Source organism: Lichenostomus cassidix, chromosome 24, assembly GCF_008360975.1.
Source record: "Lichenostomus cassidix isolate B80296 chromosome 24, HeHo_3.0, whole genome shotgun sequence".
Classification (NCBI taxonomy): Eukaryota; Metazoa; Chordata; class Aves; order Passeriformes; family Meliphagidae; genus Lichenostomus; species Lichenostomus cassidix.
Genome location: NC_139504.1, coordinates 1,437,034 through 1,463,428, shown reverse-complemented (window position 1 = coordinate 1,463,428; position 26,395 = coordinate 1,437,034). Strand labels below are relative to the sequence as shown.

The 26,395-nt window shown below is 55.9% G+C and overlaps 2 protein-coding genes across 10 annotated transcripts in view; one reads left to right on the top strand and one right to left on the bottom strand.

Moving 5' to 3' along the window:
- Positions 1–515: 515 nt before the first annotated feature.
- On the top strand, positions 516–19,610 carry ST3GAL4 (ST3 beta-galactoside alpha-2,3-sialyltransferase 4). 7 transcript variants are annotated; one of them, XM_085081772.1, is made up of 12 exons: positions 516–578; positions 8,974–9,043; positions 15,160–15,232; positions 15,734–15,815; positions 16,357–16,440; positions 16,546–16,643; positions 16,998–17,058; positions 17,290–17,385; positions 17,464–17,653; positions 17,751–17,894; positions 17,991–18,134; positions 18,540–19,610. In XM_085081772.1, the coding sequence occupies exons 3-12, from the start codon at positions 15,217–15,219 to the stop codon at positions 18,624–18,626; spliced, it is 1,002 nt and encodes a 333-aa protein (XP_084937898.1). In that variant the 5' UTR covers positions 516–578; positions 8,974–9,043; positions 15,160–15,216; the 3' UTR covers positions 18,627–19,610. The 7 variants fall into 7 exon arrangements, with proteins under 7 accessions (XP_084937898.1, XP_084937892.1, XP_084937893.1 ...); XM_085081766.1 differs by lacking the exon at positions 516–578 and adding an exon at positions 3,168–3,559; XM_085081767.1 differs by lacking the exon at positions 516–578 and adding an exon at positions 3,188–3,559 and having other exon boundaries at positions 15,734–15,803.
- A 299-nt stretch (positions 19,611–19,909) lies between these two features.
- KIRREL3 (kirre like nephrin family adhesion molecule 3) overlaps positions 19,910–26,395 on the bottom strand; it is a 344,735-nt gene continuing 338,249 nt past the window's right edge. For all 3 annotated transcript variants that reach the window (XM_085081763.1, XM_085081764.1, XM_085081765.1), the window contains 2 exons: positions 21,740–21,826; positions 19,910–20,833 (listed from right to left, as the gene is read on the bottom strand). In XM_085081763.1, coding sequence (XP_084937889.1) covers positions 20,390–20,833; positions 21,740–21,826 — 531 coding nt within the window. In that variant the 3' untranslated portion in view covers positions 19,910–20,389. The remainder of the gene's footprint in view (positions 20,834–21,739; positions 21,827–26,395) is intronic.

The following is a 26,395-nucleotide window of genomic DNA, read 5'->3' as shown; positions in this document are numbered from 1 at the left end:
TTCAGGAAAAAGGAAAATACTTTATATTAGTTGATGATTTTAAGCAAAGCCATCCCCAGAGCCTTTGTGTGTCATCTCATGATGGGTTGAGCAGAATCTCAAGGGGCTTCCAGCATCATCTCTAGGGGGTTCAGTGGGGGAGCAGTGTGAACCCCCTGGCTCAGCGTCAATCTCCATCAAGAGCTTTGCCTACCCCTAAAAATTTGCTGTGAGCCAATTTCGGCGGGTTTTGGGGAGATTTGTGCGGCGCGGCGTTGCCTTGAGAGGGTCTGCCCCTAGCGCCATGATTTTTGGGGAGGGAGCGGGGTTTTGGGGGAGGCACGGGGAGGGGGTTATTGTCCTGGTTATTGTCCTCCTCTCCCCCCATCCCGTACCGCGGCTGAGGGACCGGCTGCCTCCAGCTCCCGGGATGCTCGTCCCTCCCTCCTTCCTCCTCCTCCTCCTCCTCCTCCTCCCGCTCCGTCCGCCGCCCATCCCGCGCTGTGCGCAAGCGTGTGTCCCCCGCCCGGCCCCGGGCCAGCCCCGCATCCCGCACTGCCCCGCATCCTCCCGCCGCACCGACCCCCGACCGCCCCATGGTGAGTCTGCAGCCGGGGGTCCCCCGTGTCCCGCTGTGTCCCGCCGTGTCCCGCCGTGTCCCGCCGTGCCCCCCGTGTCGCGTGTGCAAAGCGGGTTTGCGAGTCGGGAGGCGCTGAGCAAAATAAGCGGGGTGGGAAGCGAAGCCCCGGTGTGTTTTGGGGCGCTGGAGGAAGGGACCCCGCGCTGGAGGGCGAGGGGCAGGGCAGGAGCGATGGCCGCATGGCAGCTGCCGGGCAGGGTTGGCATTGGGGTGCAAATTTGGGATTTGGGGTGCTCCCCGCTAACCCCAGCTCGGACCCCCAGCGCTGCACCCCACGCCTTCGGCATCGATGTCCTGGCGAGCGCGGCACGTCAGAAAGGGAGAAAGTGGCTTTATTTCTACGTTTTGTGGGGTTTTTAAACAATTATTATGGTTGTTTTTCTAATTAACGCAATTAATCAGTGCCTGAAGTGTGAGTGTGGGCAGCGGCGAGAGGAAAACCCCCGCTCTCCCAGTGCCCTTCCATCTGCTGTCTCCCCATTCCCGGCAAAACAAACCCCCTCGTCTTGCCGGGAAAAAACGGCCTCTGGCATCGCTCCTGCCCGTGGCCACTCCCGAGGAAGGAGATCCCACCCCGAGACCCGGGGAAGAGAGGGTCTGGCATCTCCCCACGGCACGGGGTGGGCTCGTTGCGATGGCTCTGGGTGACAGGAGTGCCCAGGAGCCGGGATGAGGAAGGGAAAATGCTCCCGGAGGCCCCGGGAGGGGAGGACGTGCCCCGTGTGCAGCTCAGGACGTGCGGAACAACGGGCTGAGGAGGATTTGTTAAGTGGTCTGAGCCTTTTTTCCCCCATCCCTGGGCATCCTCTGACTGGTTGATGGATGTGCTCCAGTAGCCTGGTGATCTCAAAGGGGTAGGAGAGGTCGCTGCTGATCTCCCACCCAGTGCTGGTGTGGACAGAGCTGCTGGGAGCAGGATCTGGGCATGCTGGTGCAGGATAAACCCCATCCTGTCCCACTGTGTGCCTGGAGCCCTCTTCTCCCACGGGACAGGCTTGTTCCCAGGGAGAGATGAGGATGCCTTCCCTGAGACAGCAGGAAAAGGACCAGCTGGACCTTTCCACATTGATCTTTTCATGTCAGGTCTTTGCAGGGTGAACCAGTGGTGTTTTATTGTTCTGGGGAGTGGAGAACAAAGGAAAATTCTTCCTCTGGGTGTTTTTTTTTTTTGTGTTCCTCAGCTCAGACACCTTCTCTGCCGTTGGATCAGTAGGGCAATGCCCAGTGGGTTGATGCTGGCTGCTCGGCAAGTCTGATCTCCATCTCTTGGTGAGATGAGCTGAGTAAAGTCTTGTGCTGGACTTTTTGGGAAGCTCTGCTGAATTTCCCCATCTTTTCTGCCGGCCTCTCCCTCTGGATCTCCTGGAGCAGGAGATGGATTGCCCAGGCTTTGCCACCTGTCTCTGCCAAGGGTGTCCGTGGGACAGACCCAGGGCAGGGCAGAACCTTGGATCAGTGACAGAATTGATGGTTTAAGTGTCCTCTTCCTACCCTGACTCCTAAAAATGTGTCCAACATTTATGAACTCCTCATGTCGTTATAGGATGGGATCAACATGCTTTGCTGGACTCTCCCTTACCCCTGTCCCTAATTATCTGCATCATTAGAGGGCTGCTCACTCATCCTGCTTCAGGCAGGGAGTTAATAGCAGCTGTTCCAGCAAGGCACCGAACTCTTAGGAATAATGCCTCTGCAAATGTAAATATAAAAGGAAGAACCATCTGTGGACACTGATTTTAAGGGATGTCAGCTATGGAGGTCTGCAAGCAGGGTGTCTTCCACAGCTGGGATTGGAGCATCCTGCTGGAGGATCCACCCTGGAGGGAAAACATGCATTTCAAACTCTGGAGCAGCTGTACTGATGTCTCCAAGCCTGTATTTTTATAGCTTGTGTCATCCCCATTCTTGCAACCAGCATCAGAGGTGGATGCCAGGCTGCAGGAGTGGGAATGCTGAGACCAGTGCCCTCCCCATGCCTGTGTTCAGAGGTTTTCAGCTGGCAGCAATTCTCAGGTTCAATCCTGCTAATTAATTATTTGGCAATATCTCTAAATCCCATGTATTCTGTTGCTTGTTCTCTTTGATGAAGTGATGGTCCCATTGCTTTAGCTTTGAATATTCCAGAGCTGATGCAGGCTGGCAGCGTGGAATCTGCTTCTCCACAGCTTTCCCTATTGTGCTTTTTTTTTTTTTTTTTAAATATTATTTTGTTATTTTCCCCCTTTCATTTTTTTTTTCTCTGGATGTAGCATGATGGCTGTGTAAGGAGCAGGGACATGGTTCTGTTCCTACAGAGATTGGCAGCCAGGATTCACCTGGATCCCTCTAGGATCCCATCCTGCTCCACCCAGTCCAGGCTGGGACCCCCTGCCATATGCTGCCACCAGGGACACTTACATGAGTGGTTTTGGGTTTCCAGTGAGGAAAGGAAATGATTTGATGCTTTCACGCTGCTCGTTGCAACTTCTGGTTCTCTTTTTTTCGGGTATTTCTTAAGTTCCCTTCACTTTCCTTTCTCACTTTTCCATCCTGCAGCTGTGATCATCGTGTTTATTGCACTTTTTCTAGGAAAGCCCTGTGTCTTCTTGGGAGGGAAGAGGAAAAAAAACCCCAGTACTTGCTAATCTCTTGATTTTCCAGCTGCTGACCCCTTGCATGTGACCGGGGTTGGGCTGGAAAGTTTCCTTGGAGGAAGGAGAAAGGCATTTGGCTGTCGGGGAACAGAAAAACCAAAGGAGCCACTCTCCATCCTGGTTTCCCTTCGGACTGGCGGATGCTCGGAGTGGTTTCAGGCTGGCGCAGGCTGCGGCTGCTCTCCAGGATGTGTTTTGCCGTCTGCCGGAGACCTCCGAGCTGCAGTGCTGGCAGCCGCTGCTCCCGGCCAGCCCGGCTCCGCCGAGCCACGGGTCGGTGCAGGATGGGCACAGCCGCGCCAGGGAGGTGCGTGGAGCTGGGCAGGGGTCAGACCAGCACTGCTTTTGGGGTGCTCGGGGTGTGATGGGGCTGAAGCAGCGATTCGGGAGAGTGGGATGGGGCACAGCAGGGCTGGAGTTTGCCCATCCCGTGGGGATCCTGTGCCGCCATAAACCACTCTGCTGGGATGGCCAGCGAAGGTGGGTTTGACCAGCTGCTGCTCCCTGTGCCTCTGATGCCTTAGGATTTTAGCTTCAATATTTCACCTCCACTCAGGGAAGACTGGAAGGGGCTGGGGACTCCCCACTGCATCAGCTCCTTGCAGAGGACAGCTCGGTCCAAGCTAGGCTGGCATCATCCAGTGGCTCTTCCATGCCATCCTGAGGATGCTGGGATGCTCCTGGGCTTGCTGCCACTCAAGGACCATCGTGGGATGCAGCCTGTGCTGGCAAGGGATGCTCAGAGGTGGGATGCAGCAATCCCAAGGGATGGATGGTGAAGGAGGACTCCTGACATCACGCCAGAAGTTAGATCCACAAACCCGTGGAGAGATTTCTACTCCTTTTTGGAATTTTGGTTTCTTTTTATTGCAAGTCAGAACGACCCTAAATCACAAAGCCACGTCCGGATAGGACCAAGCAGGAAGCTCGGCTCCCTTTCCCTTGTTTTTTGCAGGTTTAAAAATACATATCTGTGCTGAAGTTTGGTTCTTCTCTTTAATCCCGGGTCTGTGAAGGAGGCTTTAACCTGAGCTCACGCCGTTGGAATTCCCTGCTGCGCCAGGGAGAGGCTCCTTGCCTTCAATCGCTTCCAGATGCCATTCCTGCTCCGGCTCTTCCCCTTGCAAAATGTCTCCCCCAGCCCGCCGAAGCTTTCCCGGCCGGATTTGACATCCCGATATCCGGCCAGGCTGAGTAAGCTGAGCCTTAATTTTTTAACCAGAGCCTGATGCCAGTGGCGGGAGGTTGGAACTCACCCCGCGGTGTTGCACAAGCCGGAGCCCCGGGGTGGATCCTCCGTCAGGGTTTGAGCTGCTTGCGACATCGGGTGTTTTTTAAATTTCTTTTAAAATGTAGAGAAATGAGCTGGGATGGAGTTTGGGGTTTGGGCTCCCTGCTGCAAACCGTGCCTGCATTGCCAATGGTGCAGAGCTTCCCTGAGCCACGAAACGGCAGGAAACTGAGGCAGGAGAGTGCTGAGCAAGAGTTGAGGAGTGTTAAATTCTGCTCTGGGGCTTTGCTGGTGCTGTGCACACCCTGCCAGCCCAGCATTCCTACCATGGATCATAAAACACCCCTGGCTGGGGATCAAACCCCCAGCCTGGCAGCTCTGTGGCTATTGGGCTCATCTGACCCCCCTGGCATGTGGTGTGTGGGTGAGATTTTATGGCATGAGGATGGATCAGACCTGTCTGAGTTGGGAATGGAGGAGAGCACTGAAGCATTGAGGGGGAAAATGAGGTGTAAAGTGAGAAATGGGAGAGAAGAATGCAGGGGGGGTATGCAAGTGGACTGTGGGGATGCAGGACTGAACAGGACCAGGGTGTGGAAAGTGGGATGGTGTTGGAAATGAAGGGCAGTGAGGGTCTTTAGGGGTTAAATGTGATGCTGCCTTCGAACAAGGCGTCAGGAGCAGTGCCAAGGGCTGGGATGTCCTCAGGCCCATCCCTGTGCGATCACCAGTGCTGCTTCCAAACCAAAAAATAGAAGGGAAAAAAAAAGGAATCACAAAGAGCTGTCTGTTTGGGCATATTCGGGCTCAACAGGTTTCGCTCCCAGGCGAGGTCTGGTATTTGGGGTGGGGGGGCTGAGGGCAGCCAAGAGCCTGGCTGTCAGAGCAGGTTCTTTATGCAACAAAAAGATGTGATTTGTCCTCAAATCTTACCCCGGGCTCCTTTTCCCTGCCTTTTTTCTCGCGGGGTGACGGCAGCCCTCGAGGGCTTGGGTGGTGTAGGCAGGGTGGGAAGGGATGTGCAGCTCCTGAAGAAGGGCTGGAGGAGCTGGGGGTGATTTTCAGTTAAAATATGGATGAACACAAGGATTTGGAGCCCTGACACCATGCCACCTGCCCAAGCACCTGGTCCCACTGCCGAAGTCCTGCATCCCCCAGCACATTCGGCTTCTTCAGCATCCTCATGGTCCATCGGCATCTGCCCTGGAGCTGGGGCTTCCCAGGCCCTTTGCTGCCTAATTAACAACGTCGCTGCTTAATTCCCCGTGCATTTACAAGTTAAATCGACAGATTATCTGTATTATGCAAACGCAGCTTTAAATCTTAATTATTTATTTGCATGGGGTGTCTGGAAATCAGCAGCGTTAAGCGTGGGGCTGCTGTTCTCTTGGAAGTGCAGACTTTTGCTAGGAAATGAACCCAAAATAGGCATTTTTTTTTGGTGTGGTGGGTGATGCTCAACACCCCGGCTTGGAAATATGTCTACTTTTTCCTTTTATTTATTTTGGGGTGGGGGTGGTTATTGTGGGAGGCTCATCCTTAAATAGCAGTGGTTTATTTTTAGGTCGGTCGCTGCTTTGGATAATCCGGCTTGGCTGGGCAGCTTTGCTTTTCTTCCCATTCTCAGGGATTTGATAGAAATAGGTTTATTAAATGATCTTATTTTTAATAAAATAGTTTTAATAAATTCAAAAAATTATCAATAGAATTAAAGTAACCCAGGGTGGAGGATGGCAGGTCTGCTGGTGGCGGCTCTTTCGTGCTGTCTTGGACAAGGAGCATCCACTGGGATGACCATTAGCGAAACCTCTTCCCAAAATGTAATTCCCATACTGGAATTACACCTTTGGCTTGGCCAAAGGATGGTTGGGAAGCAGCTGGATTATCTCCCACTAAATACTTGCTGAATGAATAAGCTGCAGGTCCCAGGGCGATAGCCACTGGGCTGACGTGAGGGATGTGCTGGGCTTGGAAACACCTCGCTCGTGCCAGCTGGAGACGTTTTCTCTGGAGGAGGATGAGCTCACCTGGATTTTATTCCCCTCCCAGCCCGGCTTTTGCTCTCTCCCCCCTCGGGAGGTAATTTTAACCGAGGGAGGCTGGCGCTGGCGATGGAGCACCGAGGGACGGGCGGACGGACGGCTGCCTCGCTGCAGGTCTGGTGGGCAGAGGGGCGAGAGACTCACCTCCATCTCCCCCTCCTCTATTTGAACAGCCCTGGGGGGATTTGGTCCTCAATGGGGAGGATGATGACAGGAGGAATTTGGTGGCTCATCCCTGCCCTGTGTGTGTTCCCTCCTGCCTCTGGAATATCCGCTCCTGCCGGGATGCTCCTGCACTGGGGCTGAGCCCCTCAAAGGGCAGTCCTGGCTGGCTTTAGTCTTTAGCATGGGAAGGACTATGCCCGTTGGGTTTTTGTTTTGACCAAAGCCATGAGCATCCTGGAGGGAGATGTTGGGGAGTGGGCAGAAGGTGCCTTTTCCCTGCTCAGATTTGGAAATTGTTATTTAAATGATTAAACTGATAGGCAGGAGAGGAGACTGAGGCCAGCAACAGAGCTGGAGAAGGAAAGGAGCAAAATCCAGCATGTTCAGGGTTTCTTGAGGGCTCTGGGATATGCGACATTCATTTCCTGCTGGGATCAGCTGCCGGATGGGTTGAGCTGCCTGCGGCGAGTGGTGGAGACGGCAGCCTCTGACCTGGTGGGCGCTGGAACTGTGATGGGACTTTTCTGGACCTTGGCTGGGAGCGACCAATTGCATCGGCTGATGGCAGGGAAACCGCTCGGGTGGCTGGAAAACAACCCTGGGAAGACCGGCAGCAATCCAGCTCCTGGCTCTTCCAGTCGAGCTGGAAAGACCAGCTTAGGGCAAGACCTCGGATCCACCGGGATCCCGCTTGGCTGATGTGCTTTAAGGTATCACAGACTCCTGCTCATCCAGGGCTGCAGGATCCTCCTGCACCCCCCAGGCAGCTCCAAGCATCCTCATCCTCAGTTACATGGGCAGGGGCTGCTGCTGTGCCGTGAAGTGCTGTAGCAGGAGCTTCCCAGGGAGAGTTTAACCTTGTTAGTGGATCCTATAATTCACAGCTCTGAATGAAAAGGCTCCTTGTCAGCAGCAACGTTGGGTGCTCTGGTGGATTCGGGGCTTCTGGAAAGATCCTGGTGCCGAAGGTGAATTTTGTGGCCCCAAGTGCATCTGGTTTGGCTGCTGATTGCTCTGAGCTCTCAGGATTAATCGCTCCCCAAGGCAAATGGCGATGGAAGGAGGAAGCAAAGGTTCTTTAGGTGGAGAGGGAAGGTGTGATGATGGGATGGAGCCATCCCTGTCCTCTTTGGGCACATGCAGAAAGCCTGGTCCCTGCCAAGAAGTATCCATGAGAAACCTCAGGCTGCCGGGTGGTTTCCTTCCCCAGGCCTTGCACAGGGATATACCCTCTTTGTTAAATTATTGGGATGTTAAGAGTGGAACATGCTGTGGGGAAGGCTTGCACCTCTCTCATCTCTGCTTTTCCTGGCCAGAGGAGATGGAGAGAGGGGAGGAAACCTCTGGCCCTTCAGAGCTTCCCCTTGGAAGCACCTTCCCTGCCAGGGCTTGAGAAGCGTCTGAGAGAGGCTTGACTTCCTCACCTGCATCACTGTTTCTTGCACTGAAATGAACTGACATTCCTTCTCGTGTGTTTTTTGGGGGAGAGCCGTGACTCCCTCCACTCCCTGTCCATCCCATTGGCACAGGGGAAATACCAAAGCTGGTGCCCAGGAGCTAATTGGGATAGCAGTGGGATTGCTCCACCTGGCTGGCTCATTTTTCCACTTACTCCACCTGGATGGCTCATTTTCTCCTATCTGGGAAAATTACTTTTCCCGTCTGGGAAAATGACTCGGGATGCAGAGCAGAGAGGCTTTCTCTGAGTGGCAGCATGGCAGGCGGGTGTCTGTGTGTTGTGGTTTCTTGGCAAGTCTTTTCCTGCCCCGAATCAGAAGGATATTACTAGGATGCGCAATTTGGAAGGTTTTGGGGGGAAAGGTACTGGAGATGTGGGAATAAAGAGTGTTTTCTATGCTGGAGGGCAGGAGATCTGCGTTCCCCCTTCCCTGTAAAGGACACCACTCCATCTCGTGGGGTCTTCTAAAAGTCCGAGTGAGTCACAGAAGGGGATTTCGGTGCGAAAGGCCAAGAGGTGTTGAGAAAGCCGCGGCGAGCGGAGCGCTCCGATCGGCCACACCTCCTCCTTAAGAGCGGCTGGGAGCTCAGCCCTGGCTGCTGCCGCTGCCGGCCGAGGTGGGTGGGAGGTGGGTGGCTTTTCGGCGAGCTCAGACATCCGTGCGACGTGTGCTGCTCGTCGGGGCTCTGCTCCCCTGGGCTGCCCTGGCTGGGATCCGTGGGGATCTGTGGATGCTCCGATGGCTGTGAAGCGAAGCGTCCTGCGCTCACTGCCGCTGTGGGTGGCTGTAGCCCTAAGGATGTTCTCCCTTCTCCCTTTCCTAGGGGAAGAGAGGACAACCCCGTAGATCCCGCCGAGCTGCTGCCTGCTCCGCCTGGACCAAGAGGACGGGCCGTAAGTAGCCGTGATTGCTGCCAGCTTATCCCCGCCCTGCTGGGACCGGCTGCAGCCTCTCCCGCTGCCGGGGATGCAGGGAAAGGTCTCCCTGAGATGGGAATCCTTCTCTCAGCGTGGGCTAATGGAGCACTGAGGCGATTCTGGGGGTGCAAAGCCGGGTTATTTGCTGGGCATCTCCCTCTGTGCTGCTAACAGGGGAGAAAAGAGCAGGGAAGCCGCGGGGTTCAGAGCTGGCTAAATCGGGCTGTGGGGTTGCTCTAGGGGTTCCGCACCTCTGAATCTGGTGCAAAACAGGAAAGGGAGGAGAAACCGCTCTGCCGGGGGGTTAAGGTTGCACATGAACTCTTGCAAGGGGGACAGTGACTGCAGTTGGCTTCTGAGTCCTCAACAGGGGGGTCCCAGAGTTAAAAGCCGCTGGGGATGGGAGCTGCCTGTGGGATAACTCAGCCCTGGGGCTTCGGATCCCTTTATTTCCCACCCCTTTTCCCAGAAGAGCTGGGGCATTGCTTGAGTTTAGGTTTGGGATGGACTGGAGCATCTCCGTGGTTTAGTTTTCACCTTCCAGGACTATAAGGGAGTGGTGCTCCCTGTGGATGTTCTGCTTGCTGCTCCCAGGAGAGCTCGGGAGAGGCTGCCTGCACCCTGCCTGCACCCTGCCTGCACCCCCGGCTTGCTGCCTCCCCCTTCCTGCTGCTTTTTGAGGGGATTTAGCCCAAAACACGGGTTCAAAGCTGTGCTGCCAAAGCCGCTTTTTCTGTTGCTGCCTGCATCCCCGGGTGATCCCTGAGGATGGAGATACTGGAGAGTAAACACAGCACCGAGGTGACAGTGGCACCATCCCGGGGCTGGACGGGGCAGGTAGGAGAAGGGTGTGTCTGGATAAATGTCTGGGGATCAGGGATGAAATCCCACAGGTCACATTGTCACTGTCCTTGTCTCCTTAGTAGGGACTTGTCACCCCCTGGGTGGCTCAGCTCTTTTCAGCAGCTCAGTCGTAACCTCCAGGTTATAGCAAGAAAGGGTCTTTATTTTGGTGCTTTAAATAGCAAAAGAGCGATTAAACCTATCTAATATAAATAATAATATATAATCTCTAATATTGTAGCTTAACTGTAGCCCTGTAGCTCCATGATGGCCCGAGGTTACCCCAGAGCTGTGGGATGCTCAGGTATACCCACAGAGCCAGCATTTTGGAGCTGTAGGAAGGGATTTGTTTCCCATCCCTGTGTTTTTTTCTGCTGCAAGGATTAAAAAAAAATAGGGGACAAGGAAAGAATGGAGGAAGTGCTGCTCTGAATTATGCTGGAACACATTAACACCAACAGTGCCATGGGAAGGCAGAAGCAGCCTGGATTTATCCTGGGGACTGCCACTGTGGAAATACTTGTTGTACCTGAGCTTATTCCCTGTTGCCACCTTCAAAATTGCAGCCTGGTCATGGGTAAATGTTTTGTTAAAGCTCACATGCCAACGAGGGGTTGTTTTCCCCTATCTTAAATCTTTGGCTGGGTTATTGTGTGCCTGGGATACCACGGCTAAGGAAACGGCTCTGCCTCTCTCCGAGTAAGAGGCAATTAAGATTCCTTTAAAGATTCCTTTAAAGTGACTCGCAGGGCTCTTAAAATAGGATAAATGTGGGTATCAGGGCACAGGCTGGGCTGGCTCCACGCCCTCTGTGGGGCCATGGCCAATGTCCGGTGGGGTTGATACTTGCAGTGCTGTGTCCTCATGACCCTCTTCATCTCTCCAGCCCAAGGCACTGCAGCTCCTGCTCTTGCAATCTCTCTGCTCTGTTGGTTTTTGGCATCCCTTCTCCCCTCCCAGCATCCCTGGTCCCCCCTCGGTGTCTCAGTTTCCCTGCCAGCATCCCCATCCCGTGCAACATCTCTTGGAGGGGTCTCAGCTCCAGACGCTGCTGCCTTTTGGGCTTGTAATGGTGGTTGTTGCAATCCCACTAGGATTTTCTTCCCAGCTTGGAAAAAAAATTCCCCGATCCCTGGGAGCTCACAGCAGCCGGGATGAGGAAGGTTTGGGATGCCAGGCTGGGGATTTGGGTGTCTTTGATGCTCTGCCAAGCCCAGGCAGTGCCTGCTGGATCCTTTCCCCGCAGGATGGCCCCCGGCCGCCTCCCAGGTTGCACTCAGGCTGCGGCAGGCGATGGCTGTGCCGGGCAGGGTGCGGCTGGGCCGGCGTGGGGGGCGAGTTGGCATCTGCCGGGCTCCTGCGGCGATCCCAGCCCTACCGCGTGCGGAACACCCGTGGGATGGGGGCTTGGAACATCCCGGGGCTGGATGCTGCTGCTGCAGGGGTCGATCCTGGTTGTTGTCCTGCAGGGAGCACAGGATCTGCCCTGCTGGTTCCCAAAGGCTCCATGTGCTGGGAAAGCTCGGGGGAGATGGTGTGGCTGGGACTGAAGGGGGCTGTGCTGTCCTGGCTGTCTGTCTGTCTGTCTCCCTTTGGTTCCTACTGCCTAGAGTGAATCCCTAGGGACTGTGTCCCTTCCCAGGGCACTATCCAACTCTCCTCCAGTTAAAAATAAAGGCATGTTTTCTTGGGATAAACTGTCGAAGATGCTGATTTTTCAGTGAGCATCCTTAGCCAGGGAAGCTGGACCAGGCAGTGGGTGGCTCCGTGTCCCGTGGGCACGTGGGATGGGACGGTGGGAGCACAGGAGAGATGTCCTCGCTTGGTGTCACGCTTTTCCCAGTCTGTGGGTTACCATGGAAACATAAAAATACTGAGAGTTTTTGCTGCATGGCCTGCTGGTCTGTGATGCTTTGCCAGGATGGCCTAGGATCACCATCCATCCGTGCTGGGATGGTGTGGGGGGATTTATAACCACTCTCTGCCTCTGTGCTTGCTGCATGCCTTTAAATTCCTTTTTTCCTTTTTTTTTTTTTTTTTGCTGGGAGCAGCTTGGCAGGTGCTTGCTGCCACTTTGTGGATTGACATGACTTAAATCCAGAAATGCTGGAGCCATTGAGGCCATGGGGGCAGATGGGAATGGATGGATGGAGACACAGGGATGAATTTCTCTGAAATTGGCAGAAGGGTTGGATGTTGCTGGCCTCTCCCAGGGAGCATGGTGAAACTGGGAGGCAAAATCCTGCTCCAGGTTGGAGGTAGACAGGGAAACTCCAGAGGCTTGGGCATGAGCTGCCTCTGCAGCATCCTGGGATGGGGCTTTCCCAGAACACAGGGTGGGGAAGGGAGTGGGAAAGGGGGAATGGGCCATGGGGCTTCTGAATCCTTTGTGCAGTGATAATCGCAGCCCGGGGTGCTGTGGGGGTGAACCCTCCGACATCAAAGAGGGCTTTTCCAGCCCCTTCTTCCAGGTGTGGGGAGCTGAATCCAGCCGGGAGCTCCCCCCAGCTTCAGGGCTTGGTGGGGCAGGTGATGCCCTGGACTGACCCCGGGGGAGCAGAGGTTGATCCCAAGGAGCACTGAGTCTTTCCTTGCCAGACAGGGATGCTGCAGTGTGGGATCCAGGGAGGGTGCTGTGGTAAGGGACCCATGCTGGGGGATCCAGGGGATGCTGCATGGGCTCTGAGGGTGCTGTGACGGGACAGGGATGCTTTTGGAGTTCTGAATGTGTTGTGACAGGACACAGATGCTCTGGGAGTTCTGAGGGTGCTGTGATGGGACAGGGATACTGTGGGAGTTCTGAGGGTGCTGTGATGGGACAGGGATGCTCAGGGGGGCTTGAGGGATATTGTGATGGGATAGGGATGCCAGTGGGAGGGGACTCAGGATGTTGTGGTTTACCAGGGATGCTGTAGGAACAGGGATATTGCAGGACTGGGGTGCTGTGGGAGGGTTCTGAGGATGTTGTGATGGGACAGGGATGATCAGGAAGGGCTCTGAGGATGCTGTGGTGGGACAGGGATGCTGCAGGCTCTGGGGATGCTGTGGGGACCAGCAAGACTCTTTGACATCATTCCCTCCAGCAGCCCTGTGAGGAGGCCACAGGACCTGCTCAGGGTGTTCAGACCTTTCAGTCCTCAGCAGCTGCAGGGTTCAGACCTTCCTGCTTTCGGGCTGTGGACCTGGGAGGGCTGTGGGGAGTTTGAACTCATTCCAGAGGCCTCACGGGCGCGGGGGCAGCCGGGTGTGCTCTGTTTTGCTCTGCATTCCCTGAACGCTTCACTAAACAACCTTCCCTCTCCTCGGGGATTGTTAGCTGTGTTTGCCTTAGATAAGTTTTGCATCAGGCCCAGCTTGTACGTACAAGCCTGGGAAAAGATCATAAAGCTGTCAAAAAATATTATTTAAAAAAAGCTGGTATGTAAAGGCAAACATTGTGGGGAGAGCGGATTTTCCTAGTGTCTTCACCAGTGGGAGGGGTGAAGTGCACTCCTTTGGGTGTTTTGGCACCCAAGGATGAAGCTGTGGGGGTGGATTTGGTGCTAAAATCAGGTCCTGGTGGCCAGCAGTTTCCCAGCTCTGGGCAAACAGGGGCACTCAGGCCTCCCAGGAGCATCCCCAGCCTCCAGCTGCGGTGGTGGATTTCCCCTCGGGGCTTTTGTGGCCAGTTTTGCTAAGAGCAAAACCCCCCAGGAAGCACAAGCTGCTTTTCACCTTCCCCTAATTTTATTTTTTCCAAGCAGCTGTAACATGTAAAGGGGTGAGATCCCCCCAGTGTCTCCTCCCTGTATGCTCCCACCCTCGAAGATCCCGCAGTGGATTTCATCTTCCCAAGCAGGGCTTGTTGAGTCAGAAACGTGGATGCAGGAGGAGAACCAGGGTGTAAGTTGGGCTGGGGGGTTTGCTCCCCCTTCCTGGGGCCCCCAGTTGATGGTGGGGCCACGATTATCCATGTTTTATGAAAGAGAAGTGGTTCAGAGGGAGAGGTGCTTTCCTAGGGGGCCTGGCAGGACCTCACCTGTCCTCATCCCTCTGCTGTCAAACGGACACAATTTTCTTTTCTTGGTGTCCTGTCCCGTTGCTTTTAGCGTTGTTTAATTGTCTTTAATTGCCTTTTAATTGCCCTCCCTGCCCTTTTTAATTGATTGCCCTCCTGCCCTTTTAACTTCAGAAGCCCGTGAAAGGGAAGGGAAGAGCCTGACTCTTGTAGGACCTAATTTGGTCCCATTTCTCCTTACTGGTGATAAATTTTTGCCCCCAAAGCAGGTTTTCCTGGCTGGGCAAGGCCGTGATCCTGCCGGGCGTTTGGCAGGTGTCAGGTTCTCTGGGCAGGGAGGGGGTGAGGTGTTGACTAATCCCGGAGACTTTGATGGGCACATTCTGCGTGTTTGGATCGCCCAGCCCGGGCGTGCACCTTTCCCCTTGGCTGGCATTTAACGCTGCTCTCCCTCTCCTGCCCCGTGGCTGGTCAGACAGAGCCAGGACGAGCTCAGCTACAGGGTGGCAAAGCCAAGCCCAGCTCTGAGCCGAGCTTAGAGCAGGATTCACCCAGGGAGCAAAGCCTCCCCTGTACCCCAAAGCTTCTCGCACCCGGTAAGTTCATTTTCCATCCTGGTGGGATGGGATGAGCCGATCCCGGGATGGCTCCAACCAGGGCTCTTTGCTCCTCGTTCCAGGAGCAAGAGGTTTCAAAGGAGGACAAACGTGGCTGTGCTTCCCTGGGCAGCGTTTGGGAGGGCACTGAGCTCGCGGTGCCTCCTTTCCCTGGGCTGGGATGGGTGAATCCAAGGCCTTGGAGGTTCCCCAAGTACGTGATGCTCTTTGGTTTGATCCTGCTTGGCTGCTTCTGTCCTTTCTGACTGGCTATGTGGTGGCACATTGGGCTCTGTACCTGCTGGTGCCAGATGGATGCTTAAGCTGGGCTCCCCCCATGGGATTTCATGGTTGAAACCCCACTGGGGGCTTGTTTTTCCTCTCTAATGCCTTTTTTTTTTCCTTTGGCCTTTAACTTGTAGGGCTGAAGCTCCTTGGGAAGTGCAGCTGCTTGCCTAGCTTTGATAAGTTGTCTAAACCAACCTTTTGGCAGCAAAGAAATCTGAACTGAAATAAATAAGTCCCTTGGAGAACCCTCGCACCTGCTTGTCCACAGATGCAGATGGGCAAGCAGGGGGAGATGCCTCTTGGATGGGGTTTTGGGGTCAGCTCTGATGGGTTTTGATCCCATGCTGTTCCCTGTTTTCCTGCTGCAGGTGACCAGCCGCGATGAGAGCTCCGGCCCTCGCCTGATCCCTTTCCTGCTGATAAAAATGATCAACAAGTCTCGTGAGTCCCACAGGGGGGTCCCATCTCCTCTGTCCAAGCAGGGATTTGGGGCCTGGGGAATTTGCATTTGGAAATCTGTCTTTGGGTGTTGGGTGCTGCTTCACTGTGGTTCCAGTTGAGTGATGGAGTATTGGGGTATCACGGGTGAAAGGCGTGTTGAGGGTGGTTTTGGGGACCTTGATCTCTGCACTCGGGCACCTGGAACCCCTTGGACTTTGTGGTACAAAAATGGGGTGGAGGCACATGGGAAAAGGGATGTTTGCCTGAGCTTTGTTGCAAAGCAGGCAGGAGGAAATAGGAATGTCACGGTGGCTCTTAAACCTGGGATAAAACCACCCAGCTCCTCCCTGGGGTGTGGTGCCAGCCGAGCCTGGCTACTCCCCGAGGAGAAGGCTGTGCCATCCTGGACCCAGCTAGGGAGGCTGTGGGACCCCACATCCAACCATCCAAACCCCCTGGCTGACGGTGGTTTTTCTCTCCCCCTCCTCTGTGGGCATGCAGGAGGGAAGATACTCGGGGTGCTGGCGCTGTTTCTGGTGATGGTTTGGTACTCGATCTACCGGGAAGACAGGTACATACAGCTGTGAGTGCCTTTTACTCAAGTTTAAAGGACCTCCTGCCCTTTCCTTCACTCTAGGGAGGCAACTTCTTCCTGCCCATCCCTCACAGGGATGCCAGAGCATCGTCTGGCTGGATCCCAGGGGGCTGGGGAGGTGGCAGCATCCTCGGCTGCTGCTGGAGGACAGGGGACACAAAGTTTTCCCCTCGGTGTGTGGTGGTGGTTGGGCTCTGTGGTTTTTTTTGCAAATGCTGGTGCTTTTCCGAGCCCGGGAGGATGGGGAAACCGTGCTCTCTTCCCAGTGCCAGCGATGCTGATGGAGACTGGAAAGCATCTCCGGAGTGTGAGGTTCATGAGCAGAGCAAGAGAGACCTCTTCTGATGCAAAGCTGCAAACCCAGCAGAAAAATACCCAGACAGTGTTGGCCTTAAATCCAGTTGGAAATCTCTCTCTCATAGCTTGAATCCCACACTGTGGGTGCCCTGGGGAGCCAGAGCCCCTTTTGCCACGACGGGGGTGCAGAGGAACAGGCATAATTTGGTTTAATTAACCTCTTCCTTTACAGCTTTTATTTCCCTGTGCAAGAAAACAACAAGACAACGTGTCCCCTTGGGGAGGTGGAAAAGAAAGCGGCACAGCTCATTGGGAAGTGAGTTTTGGGGCTGGAATCAGGAAGTGGGGGGATGCAGAGCCACGACCCCCCTCCCTGTGCCATCCCCAGTCCCAGTCTCACTGGCCGTTTACTCCTTGGCAGCTACACGAGAGAACACCCGCTCTTCTTGCAGCTGAAGGACTATTTTTGGGTGAAGACACCATCACTCTATGAGCTGCCCTATGGCACCAAGGGAAGTGGTAAGCCTGGCAGTGCTCTGTGGGGTCTGTCCATCCTGCTGCTGCTCCCGGGGTTTCAACTTCCCTCTTCTTAAAGACAGCTGCAGGTCGATTTTGCTGGGGGTTATTCACAAGCTATTTTCTTGATTTTTAGACTGTGCAGAGTGTATCTCCTCACCCTGGTGGCACATGGTGCCTCTAAAAGACTTTAGGGTGGGCCAGGTTTTACTAAACCCCAGAGACAGATTATCTGCCTGAAGCCAGGATTAACAGCAGGAGGAAATTCAGCAGGGATGGGGCAGCACCCAGGGTGTTGTGCCAGGCAGGAGCTGCCTTCCTTGCATTCTTCACCTTGTCCTCGCCCTTGCTTTGCAGAAGACGCCCTCCTGCGCTTGCTGTCCATCACCCATTACTCGCTGCCTGAGAGCATCCAGAGGTAACCCCGGGCTGGGTTTAGGGGCTTTTCTTTTCTTTTTCTTCCTCATTGCTCTCTTGGGGGATGGTTGGAATTTGTCTGGATTTGGGAAAATGAACCTGTGCAACTCAGGGGTGGTGGACAGAGGATGAGAAGGTTTGGAGACTGGACAGCATGGGGTTAACCCCCCTAGGGGTTAAAATGACTCAGTTTTTGGAAGGTGTCTGGTTGATACAGGGTGTTCTCTCGCAGCCTGAAGTGCCGGAGGTGTGCAGTGGTGGGCAATGGCCATCGGCTCCGCAACAGCTCCATGGGGGACACCATCAACACCTACGATGTTGTGATCAGGTACAGCCCTGGGCCTGGCCCACCACTCCCTCCCCAGTGCCACCCGCAGCTGGCGCTGACCCCTGTGATGTCCCAAAGGCTGAACAACGCCCCGGTCCATGGTTATGAGCAGGATGTGGGCTCCAAGACCACCATGCGCCTCTTCTACCCGGAGTCAGCCCACTTTGATCCCCGGACAGAGAACAACCCTGACACACTGCTGGTGCTCGTGCCCTTCAAGCCCATGGACTTCCAGTGGATGGAGGCCATCCTCAACGACAAGAAGAGGGTGAGCGTGGTGGGCAACCCTGTCCAACCCCTCCCTGACTGCTCCAGACTCCACCCTTCATGCCACCCCACCCTTGGGGACATCTGGCCTCTTGCAGGTTCGGAAAGGGTTTTGGAAACAGCCCCCATTGATCTGGGATGCAAACCCGGAGCAAGTGCGCATCCTCAACCCCTACTACATGGAAGTAACTGCTGCTAAACTGCTCAACCTCCCCATGAAGCAACCGCGGAAGGTCAAACAGGTAAGGGGTGGGGATGGCTGGTCCCCCTGCACCCCCTGAGTGGGGACAGTCTGTCCCTGTGCAGCTCTCTGAAGGCTGTGGCTCTGTGTCCCCCAGAAGCCCACCACAGGGCTGCTGGCCATCACCTTGGCACTGCACTTCTGTGACCTGGTGCACATCGCGGGCTTTGGCTACCCCGATTCGGCCAACAAGAAGCAAACCATCCACTACTATGAACAGATCACGCTCAAGTCCATGGCTGTAAGTGTCTGCCCCACAGTTTTGTCCGTGTTCCCCCTATTGTCCCCCCGGATGGGGGATGGCAGCCCAGAAGAGCAGTGCCAGGATGCTGAATGGTGTGGGAGGCTCTTCCCTCTTGCTTCCCTCCCATGATGGATGTTGAATTCCACCTTTGCATGGTCATCATCCAACTTCTCTTGGTAGCTGAATGTGTTAGGAGGGACAGAGAGTTGGACCCATCCCCAGTTTATGTGTGAGGAGAAGGACTCATGGACAGGGGCATTTGGTGGGGGGAGTTCTGTCCTTGCTTTTGGGGGGCTGAAGGGGTGGGCAAGGTGGAGGGTGGGAAGGTGGGAGGGGTGGAAGGAAAACGTGTGTCCCCTCCTTGTTAGACTCTGGTGTCACCCCCTGCTCCCTGTCCCGCAGGCGTCAGAGCACAATGTGTCACACGAGGCTGTGGCCATCAAGCGAATGCTGGAGATGGGACTTGTCAAGAACCTCACCTACTTCTGAGGGTGGCTGGGCTGCGCAGGGACACCATCCCTGGGGCGAGGAGACAGCATCCCCTGCAGCAAGGGGACACCATCCCCGCAGCGAGGGGACACCATCCCCGCAGTGAGGGGACACTGCGCCGGTGCAGCCGGAGCGACCGAGGGCAGAGCATCCTCATCACCGCCGCCACTGCGCCTTGGGACTCTGGGAGCAGGGCTGGGGCTGGGGAGCCGTGCTGGACCACGGGTCCCCGGGGTGGGGCAGCTCTTGGGGGGCGCAGGGAGCCCGGCGGGGCTGTGCCCCAGCGCCTTTTCTACTGACACACTGAAGCTACCAAGGACTTGGAGGGGATTTTTGGGGTAGGGGGGTCCTCCCTCCCAGCAGGCCTGAGGGGGTGAGTCAGGGCAGAAGCTTTTGCCCTGGACATTCTCTTTCCCTTAATTCCCTCATACACTGACGAGGGCCCTGCTGAGGGGCTGATTTTGGGGATCCTGGGCCCCCCTGAGGGAATGGGAGCCTTTGGAGGCTAATGCTGCCTCCTCCCTGCCCTGGACCTCCCCCCAAATATTTAATTCCCCCCCGTTTTTTTTTAATTTCCTTTTTACTTGGCGGCCCTGTCCTGTGCCTTAGTGCTGGCGTGGGGCTTGTCCCTGCAGCCCCCCTGGGCGGGGGCACCCTGGGGTGCTTGGCTTCGGGGTCTGCCGGGGCCCTTCATGGGTGCAGATTAATTTAATTAATTTAAATGCTTATTTATGGTGGAGCCTTCACCCAGGGCCTGCATGCCACTGGTGTCAGGGACAAGGGTCCTTGGGTGGGCTGGCGCGTGGTTGACTCCAGGGTGGTGGGCATTTGGGATGTCCCCCCACCATGGAGGGGTTGACTGGTGCCTTCTCCCTGCTGGTGTAGGGTCCCCTGTGCCCCTGTGGGGCTGCAGGTGTTGGGGGGACCCATGGATGGGGGTGTTGGGGCTCATTCTGGCACCCAATAAAGTCCTGGTGAGGCTGGGATGGGCTGGGCACTCCTGGGGCATGTTGGGGGGGTGTGGGGGAGTTTTGGGGCTGTGTGATGCAGGGAGGGTGGCCTGTCCCAATGCTCTTGTGTCCCCACATCCCCTTACCTGTTGTGACGCCCCATCTCCTGGCTCCCACGCTGGGGTTGTGGGGTCCCAGCTGCCCCGTGCCTCAGTTTCCCTCCACCAACGGCCATTTCTGCCCCACGGCACACCCAGGCTCCAGGCCAGGTCTGTGCCGGGGCAGAGTGTCAGGGAAGCCGATGTCCCCGCGGGGTGGCCATCAGCCCAGGCGTGCCACGAGAAACACCTCTTGTATTGACCGCGGCGCCGCGATACAGCGTGGAGAGGCCCTTCCCGGGGGGTCCCTGTCCCACCGATGTCCCCCCCCTCCTGTCCCACATGGCGGGACCCCCCCAACCCCCCCGAAACGGACTCTATAAGTATGGACACCGAACACCACGAAGGAAGGGAAGGAGCCGGGTGGGAGAGGGCAGCAGGAAGCGGAGGCGAGTGGCTGTGGGGCGCGGGGGTGCGCGGTGGGGCCAGGGCCGTCCCCAGCCCCGCGGAGGGGACAGCTCCCCGGGGCTCAGCGCGTCCTCAGGGTTGTGCTTAGCATGTACCGGGGAGGGGGGATGCTCGGCCGGCCCCCCGCCCCGCAGCCCCGCTCTGGGGGGCTGGATCCGGCCTCTTCCCACCGCCGCTGCCGGCGGGCGCGACTGTCCGAGCGCGGAGCCACGGCGCCCACGGAGAGTCCCGAGCGTTCCCGGTGGGCTCAAACGTGCGTCTGCATCCGCCTCTGCAGGGGCCGGCTGGGGTCTGAGTTTTGGGAAGACGACTGGGAATGGTGGGAGGAGGATGCGGAGGCCTTGCTGGCCTTGTCGAACTGCACGTAGCCGTCCTGCTTGCCGCTGCTGCTGATGCTGCTGTCGCACTGGGTGTCGAGGAAGGAGCTGCTGTCGCTCATGGAGCCGCGCTGGAACTCGCGCTCGCACAGCTCGATGGAGCTGCTGCCCATGCCCAGCACGAAGCGCTGGCTGTAGTCGTAGAGGCGGCTCTGCCCGCTCAGGGTGCTGTAGATGTTGGTGAAGGACATGCCCGTGGGCACACGCTGCTTGCCGGCCGGGCGCAGGTCAGCCGGGCAGCCCGACAGCGAGATGGTGGGGGTGGAGTGGTGCTCCTTGAAGGTGTTCACGCTGTAGTAGCCGTTGGTGGGGTCCTGTGGGGTGGGAGGAGGGGGGCAGGTTGGTGGTGGCCTCCCTGTGGCGTTTAGGGTGCCCACCCTGCCCATCCACCCAGGACATGTGAGACTTAGCAGAATCATGGAATGTTCTGAGTTGGAAGCGACCCACAAGGATCACCCAGCCCAGCTCCTGGCCCTGCACAGACACCCCAACAACCCCACTTGTCCAAATGCTCCTGCACCTCTGGCAGCCTCAGGCTGTGCCCATTCCCTGGGGAGCCTGGGCAGTGCCAGCACCCTCTGGGGTAAGATCCTTTTCCTGATCTCCAGCCTGACCCTCTCCTGGCACAGCTCCAGCCATTCCCTAGGTCCTGTCCCTGTCACAGAGAGCAGAGATTGGTGCTGTCCCTCAGGAAGAAGCTGCAGACCCCAGTGAGTCTCTCCTCAGTCACCTCGAGGCTGAACAAGCCAAGGCCCCTCAAATGCTCCTCATATGGCCCCTCCAGACCCTTCCCCATTTTCATAGCCCCCTTTGGAGGACAACCTCAACCACCAAACCCTCTAGCAATGTCCTCTTGTGCCACCAATGTGTGCCACTCTGTTCAGCCCCCTTCAGATCGGGACACAAATGCCCCTTGCACCCCACTGTCCTGGTAACACACCTTCAGGTTACCCCCCAAAAGCTGCTGGGGCCAGGAAACAGTGCCTGGGTAGCAGAGCATGTTTCCCTGCTCAGTGACAGCCCTCTGGGATGGGCCACCACTGAGGACATGGCCCAAGGACAGCCAGCCTGGCAGCAGCAATGCTGGGTGAGGGATGAGCTGTTTCTGACTGGTGTTGGGCACGGGAAGGGGTGCAGCCCCCCTGCCAGGAGTGAATGGGGGGGTCTGACCCCATCTCTGTGGGGTTGGGGGTGGAGGTGGACCCCAGGATCCTGCTCACCTTCAGGTTTTGAAACTCCTTCTCCTCCTCCTTGAGCACCTCGAGCTGCTTCAGCACCGAATCCTGCTGGAACTCCCCCCGGTCCATCTAGGAAAGGATGCAGATGGGGTCAGCGTCCCAGGCTGCGGCTGTCCCCCTGCTGTCCCCATCGCCCCCAGGCCATGTGGGGAGAGCCCCACATCCATCAGCAGCCCCACGGCACGGGAAGTTGTCAGGCACCAGCTGGATTCAAGGACTTGCCCAGGGATGCCCCAGCGGTGCCCGAGGGCAGCGGAGCCGGGTAGACACCCAAAAGCCACGCGATTCCCTGGGGTACAGATTGTTTTCTCCTGTTTAGGACAGAAAAGGCCGGGCTGATGCAGAAAACGAATTATTTTTCGTGGTGAGGGTTGGGGCTGCACCCACCTGCCCAAAGCAACACCCCCAAAATCTCCTTTTTAAATTTTTTTTTCCTTCTTTTCATCCTTTCCTCCTCAGCTAAACTTGGTGCCTCATTAGTTTTCCTTTGAAGGCTGACCGTGATCGGGGGGAGGCGGGGAGGAGGGGCAAGGTGCACATTAATTACACCACGGCTTTAATTACCCTTCCTTCATCACGCGGGGCTGTGCAGGAAGCAGAATAATTATAAACCAATTTCTCAGTTGTCTTTTTTTAGCTTCTCCCGTATTCACCGGACGCCTCCAGCCTGGCTTCTCTGGGATCACAGCCCCACATCAGCCCCAAAATCCCCTTTTATTGCCCAAATTCTCTCCTCTTCAGGATAGTAAGCGGCTGTGGAAATTCACCCCGCGGCACTTGCTGTTCATCTCCCGAAAGCCTTTGATGTGGCTGTTAAAGGCAATAAATTAAAGTACCTGAGTTTTCCTAGGGAAAAGAAAGCCTGTATCAGCCATTGATTTACCAGGATAAATACAAGTGTCGCCGAGGATTAAATGAGCGCAGCTAAAATGGGATGTGGAGGGTTTTTTATTTTTCTGCTCTGCCAGCCCCAGCGACCCCCTCGATCCTCTGAAGCATCTCTGCAAAGGAGAGACTGGGGGTATTAACGTTATCGAAAGGGTTTAACAGGTCCTAGCTCAGAAAGAAAAGGAAAAATCACCGATCCTCCTTAGATCTGGCTTTTTTTTTGGCGTGGATGACCCAGGTGGGACGGGCCAGACCCAGAGATGGACAGGTGAGAAGGGAGATGGGAAGCAAGGGGACAATCCCACTGTGGCCAAACCTCCCTGGAATTAATGTCGGGGTTGGTGAGGTGTTTTAAGCTGTTTTATGTTGCCTCTTGCAGTGATGGTGGGAATGATCAAGGCACTGGGATGTTCCTTGAGCCCCGTGGGGATCCTGCCTGTACCTGGGGCTGCAGGACACTCTGAATTCTGCACCCCGTGGATTTGGGGACTGCAGGGAATCCCCACGGGGGATGCATAAAGCGCCATCACATCCTGAATCTCCAGTTCCCCCATTACAGCTGGTCATTAACGTCACCTTTATTAAAGTCTTACACCATTAATTAGCGGGCGGTGGGATCCTCGTCAGCGCGATTTCCGCTTTGTCATCACTGAGCAAACACCGGGAAGGGATGGAAGTTAACTCAAGTTCACCCCATCACCAATATTAATGAGGATTATGAAGGGGGAGAGGGAAATAAACGGAAAAAGAGACCAGAGATATCCAAATGCCCTGGCACAGGATGTCCCAGTGCCATGCCTGGGCTTTTTTCCAGAGCCATGGCTTTCTCCAGCCGGGTGACAGCACCAATATGCTCCAGGCTTCGGCTGCAGCATTGCCGTGCAGATGGCTGGTGATACACCTGCCTGCTGGAGCCACGTGCCCACTGTCACCCTCCTGCCAGGGCCATTCTGATCCTGGGAATGTCATGCCAGGATTTAATCCTGCTTGGTACTGCCAGGCACTGGCAACTTTCACCATCCCCAGAATAGTGGGGCATCGCAGGTGGGATGTAAATCCTGTCTAACCCAAACCTTGCCAGTCCCTCCTGGATCAGCATGGCTGAGGGACATGACAAACTGCATCCCTGCATCCCTGGCTGCCACTGCCTCGGTTTCCCCCACTGCAGAAGGCAGGGACCCCCGAGAGATCCTGACACATCACCTGAGTTTTGTTGTGCAGTTCCCACCACCCAGGGGAGCATCCCTGCAGAGCCAAGTGCCTTCCCAGGGTCATTCAGGGCAGGGAAACACCGGATGGGAGCAGCAGGCAGTGCCATGCCTCCCGCTCTGCTCTGGAAATGCAGAGCTCTCCTGCATTTCACGCCACCAGATAAAGCCTCTGAGATGGAGAATCCGACAGGATATTAAATTCTTGGCTTTCATTAGTGGGCACAATATGTTTTTTAAAATGCTGCTCCAGGTGCCTGAGTATCTTCCAGACCTGGTGGGTTCGAGGTGCCTCCCCCCACCTCGCTCCAGGTTTAATTACAATATTTCCGGCTGGTTGGGTAATTGGATGCCACTCGGCAGCACTCGTTGGGCCAGACGTTCCCAGGGTGAGGGATGTTGATGGCGATTCTCGAAGAGCGACTTCCTCTGCTCCCAGGCAGGGAACAAGCCCATGAATAAAGAACCCCTCTGGGAATTCCCAGCTGCATGAAGCTTTATCACCTTCAAACACCGGCTCTGGCCTCGGCTGCCCACTGATGTGAGCTGCCATTGGTGTGAGTGTGGCTGCCCACACCACCCCAGGAGAAGCTGCAGCACCTTGTCCCACCTCTCCCCAGAATGCAGATTTTGGATGGGCTGGTGCTGCTGGAGGAGGTCGGTTGTGTGGTAGGGATGTTCCCTGGGCGTCCCGGCTGAGGCTGGATGTCGTTGACCCACAGCCTGGCTCCAATTCAGACCTGGCTGTGCCAGCTCGGGGTTGCTGGTGCTTCCCAGGGTTATTGGATTCCACTGGGCACGTGGAACATGTCCCAGCCCATGGAGAAGGCAGAGAAAGGCATGCTGTGTCCACTGGGCTGCAGGAATGGAAATTCTGCTTCTTTGATTTTTCCTCTTCCACAGGGATCTGAGCTGGGCGCCTGTCTGGAAAAGGTGTCTGGTGCTGATCACCTGTGAAGGCTGTGAACAAGCTGGGAACAGCCCTTGGAGTAGAGGGGTAAGTTTAAGGAGACAGGAAAAGATAAACCTATAACTGGATTGATTATTTCGACTGTTCCACTCCAACTATGAACCAAAGATGATACTTGGATCTGCCTGGCCATGCTGGATCCCCTCTGATGGAAGGAAGGATCATGAGATGGAGATCTCTGGGATGCCCCTGCCTGCCTGTCACTTGGGGATTGTCTCTGGTTTCCCATGGCAGTGGGGATGGCTCCTTTGGGAATATCAGCCCTGTTTCAGAGTTGGGGAGGCACAGGTTCCAATCAGCCAGGAATAAACCCAGCCACAGCAAGGGAGGAGGCTGTGCTGGAGCTGACAATGTTGGTCATGATGATGGAGCTGACGATGATGCTCTTCATCTCTCCCCTCACAGCCTGAGCTCAACGGAGCCTCCGTGCCCATGCAATGCATCCCGAAGGAGGGAGAATGCGGCTGCTGTGGTTTATTTTCCCCAGGATCAGACCCTTTACCAGGCTCTTTTGCCTCCAGCCACAAGAGCTGGCAGCCTTTTCCCTGCCCGTAGGCACTGCCTGGCAGAACAGCTCTCGGAGCAGGGGGTGGGAGCGGCGCTGAGGCAATGTGAACATATGCAAATCAGCCAGCGTGACGCGTATCCTAAGGTGTTAATGAATTTATAGATGCATGAATAATTACTTGTGAAAAGCACGGTGAGCTGCCGAGGTCACAGATGGCTGGAGAATGACAAAACAGAGTTTGGGGGAAAGGAGAGCCATGCTGGCACTCTGCAGCCGGGAACGCTCCGGCAGAGCAGGACACGGTGGGAAACTGAGGAACAAAGGCAATCCACAGTGCTGAGAATCCTGAAATTCCGCAGGAGCAGGTCAGGCTGTGCTGGATTCAGGGGCTCGGCCGAGAGGCCGGGATGGGGTTAGGGTGGAGGGCAGAGAGGAGCTGTTTGCCAGCGTGGCTGCTCCTCGTTAACATCCACATTAATGACCCCGAGCCTGGCATGGCAGTGACAGTCACAGGTGCTATTAAACTGCAAGGTGAGATGAACACTGGTGAGGACGACGAGATCATCTCGAAGGAGGGAGATCTCACAGGATGCTCAGAGAAGGCAAATGGGGAAGGAGATGGAATAATGCTGGCACTGGGAGGAGGGAGAGCTGCAAAATCTTGGGGTGAGGATAGGGAGGTGCTGGGCACCTCCTCCTTCTGCTGGAGAGGTTTCGTTGCTGCTCATCAACAAGAGGAAGTTTTTCACTTGGTCCATAATTTCATTGACAATGTTGGAACCTTTTATCAGGAATCTGATTGGAATCCAAGGCTGGGTGTCTGATGGCCCGAGAAGGATGTCCACACCTGCTGTTAGACACAGCAGGGAGGTGGCTGAGGGAGAGCAGGGATCTCTGTGGACTCTGAGGAGAGAAGAAACTGGGGAGCATTTCCTGGGAACATGCTTGCTGAGGGCAGATGAGGGTGGGGAGGGTCCAGTCCAGGCAGGAGAAGGGGCTTTGACGCCTTCTCCCTGCAGGAAGGATGTCCCAGCCAGTGCCAAACCCTCCCAGCATCAGGGTCA

Coding starts and splice junctions, on each gene's coding strand:
- ST3GAL4 (XM_085081766.1), top strand. CDS start 3,393: ATGCTCGGAGTGGTTTCAGGCTGGCGCAGGCTGCGGCTGCTCTCCAGG. Junction 16,441..16,545: donor GCGGCACAGCTCATTGGGAA/GTGAGTTTTGGG, acceptor ACTCCTTGGCAG/CTACACGAGAGAACACCCGC. Junction 18,135..18,539: donor TCACGCTCAAGTCCATGGCT/GTAAGTGTCTGC, acceptor CCTGTCCCGCAG/GCGTCAGAGCACAATGTGTC.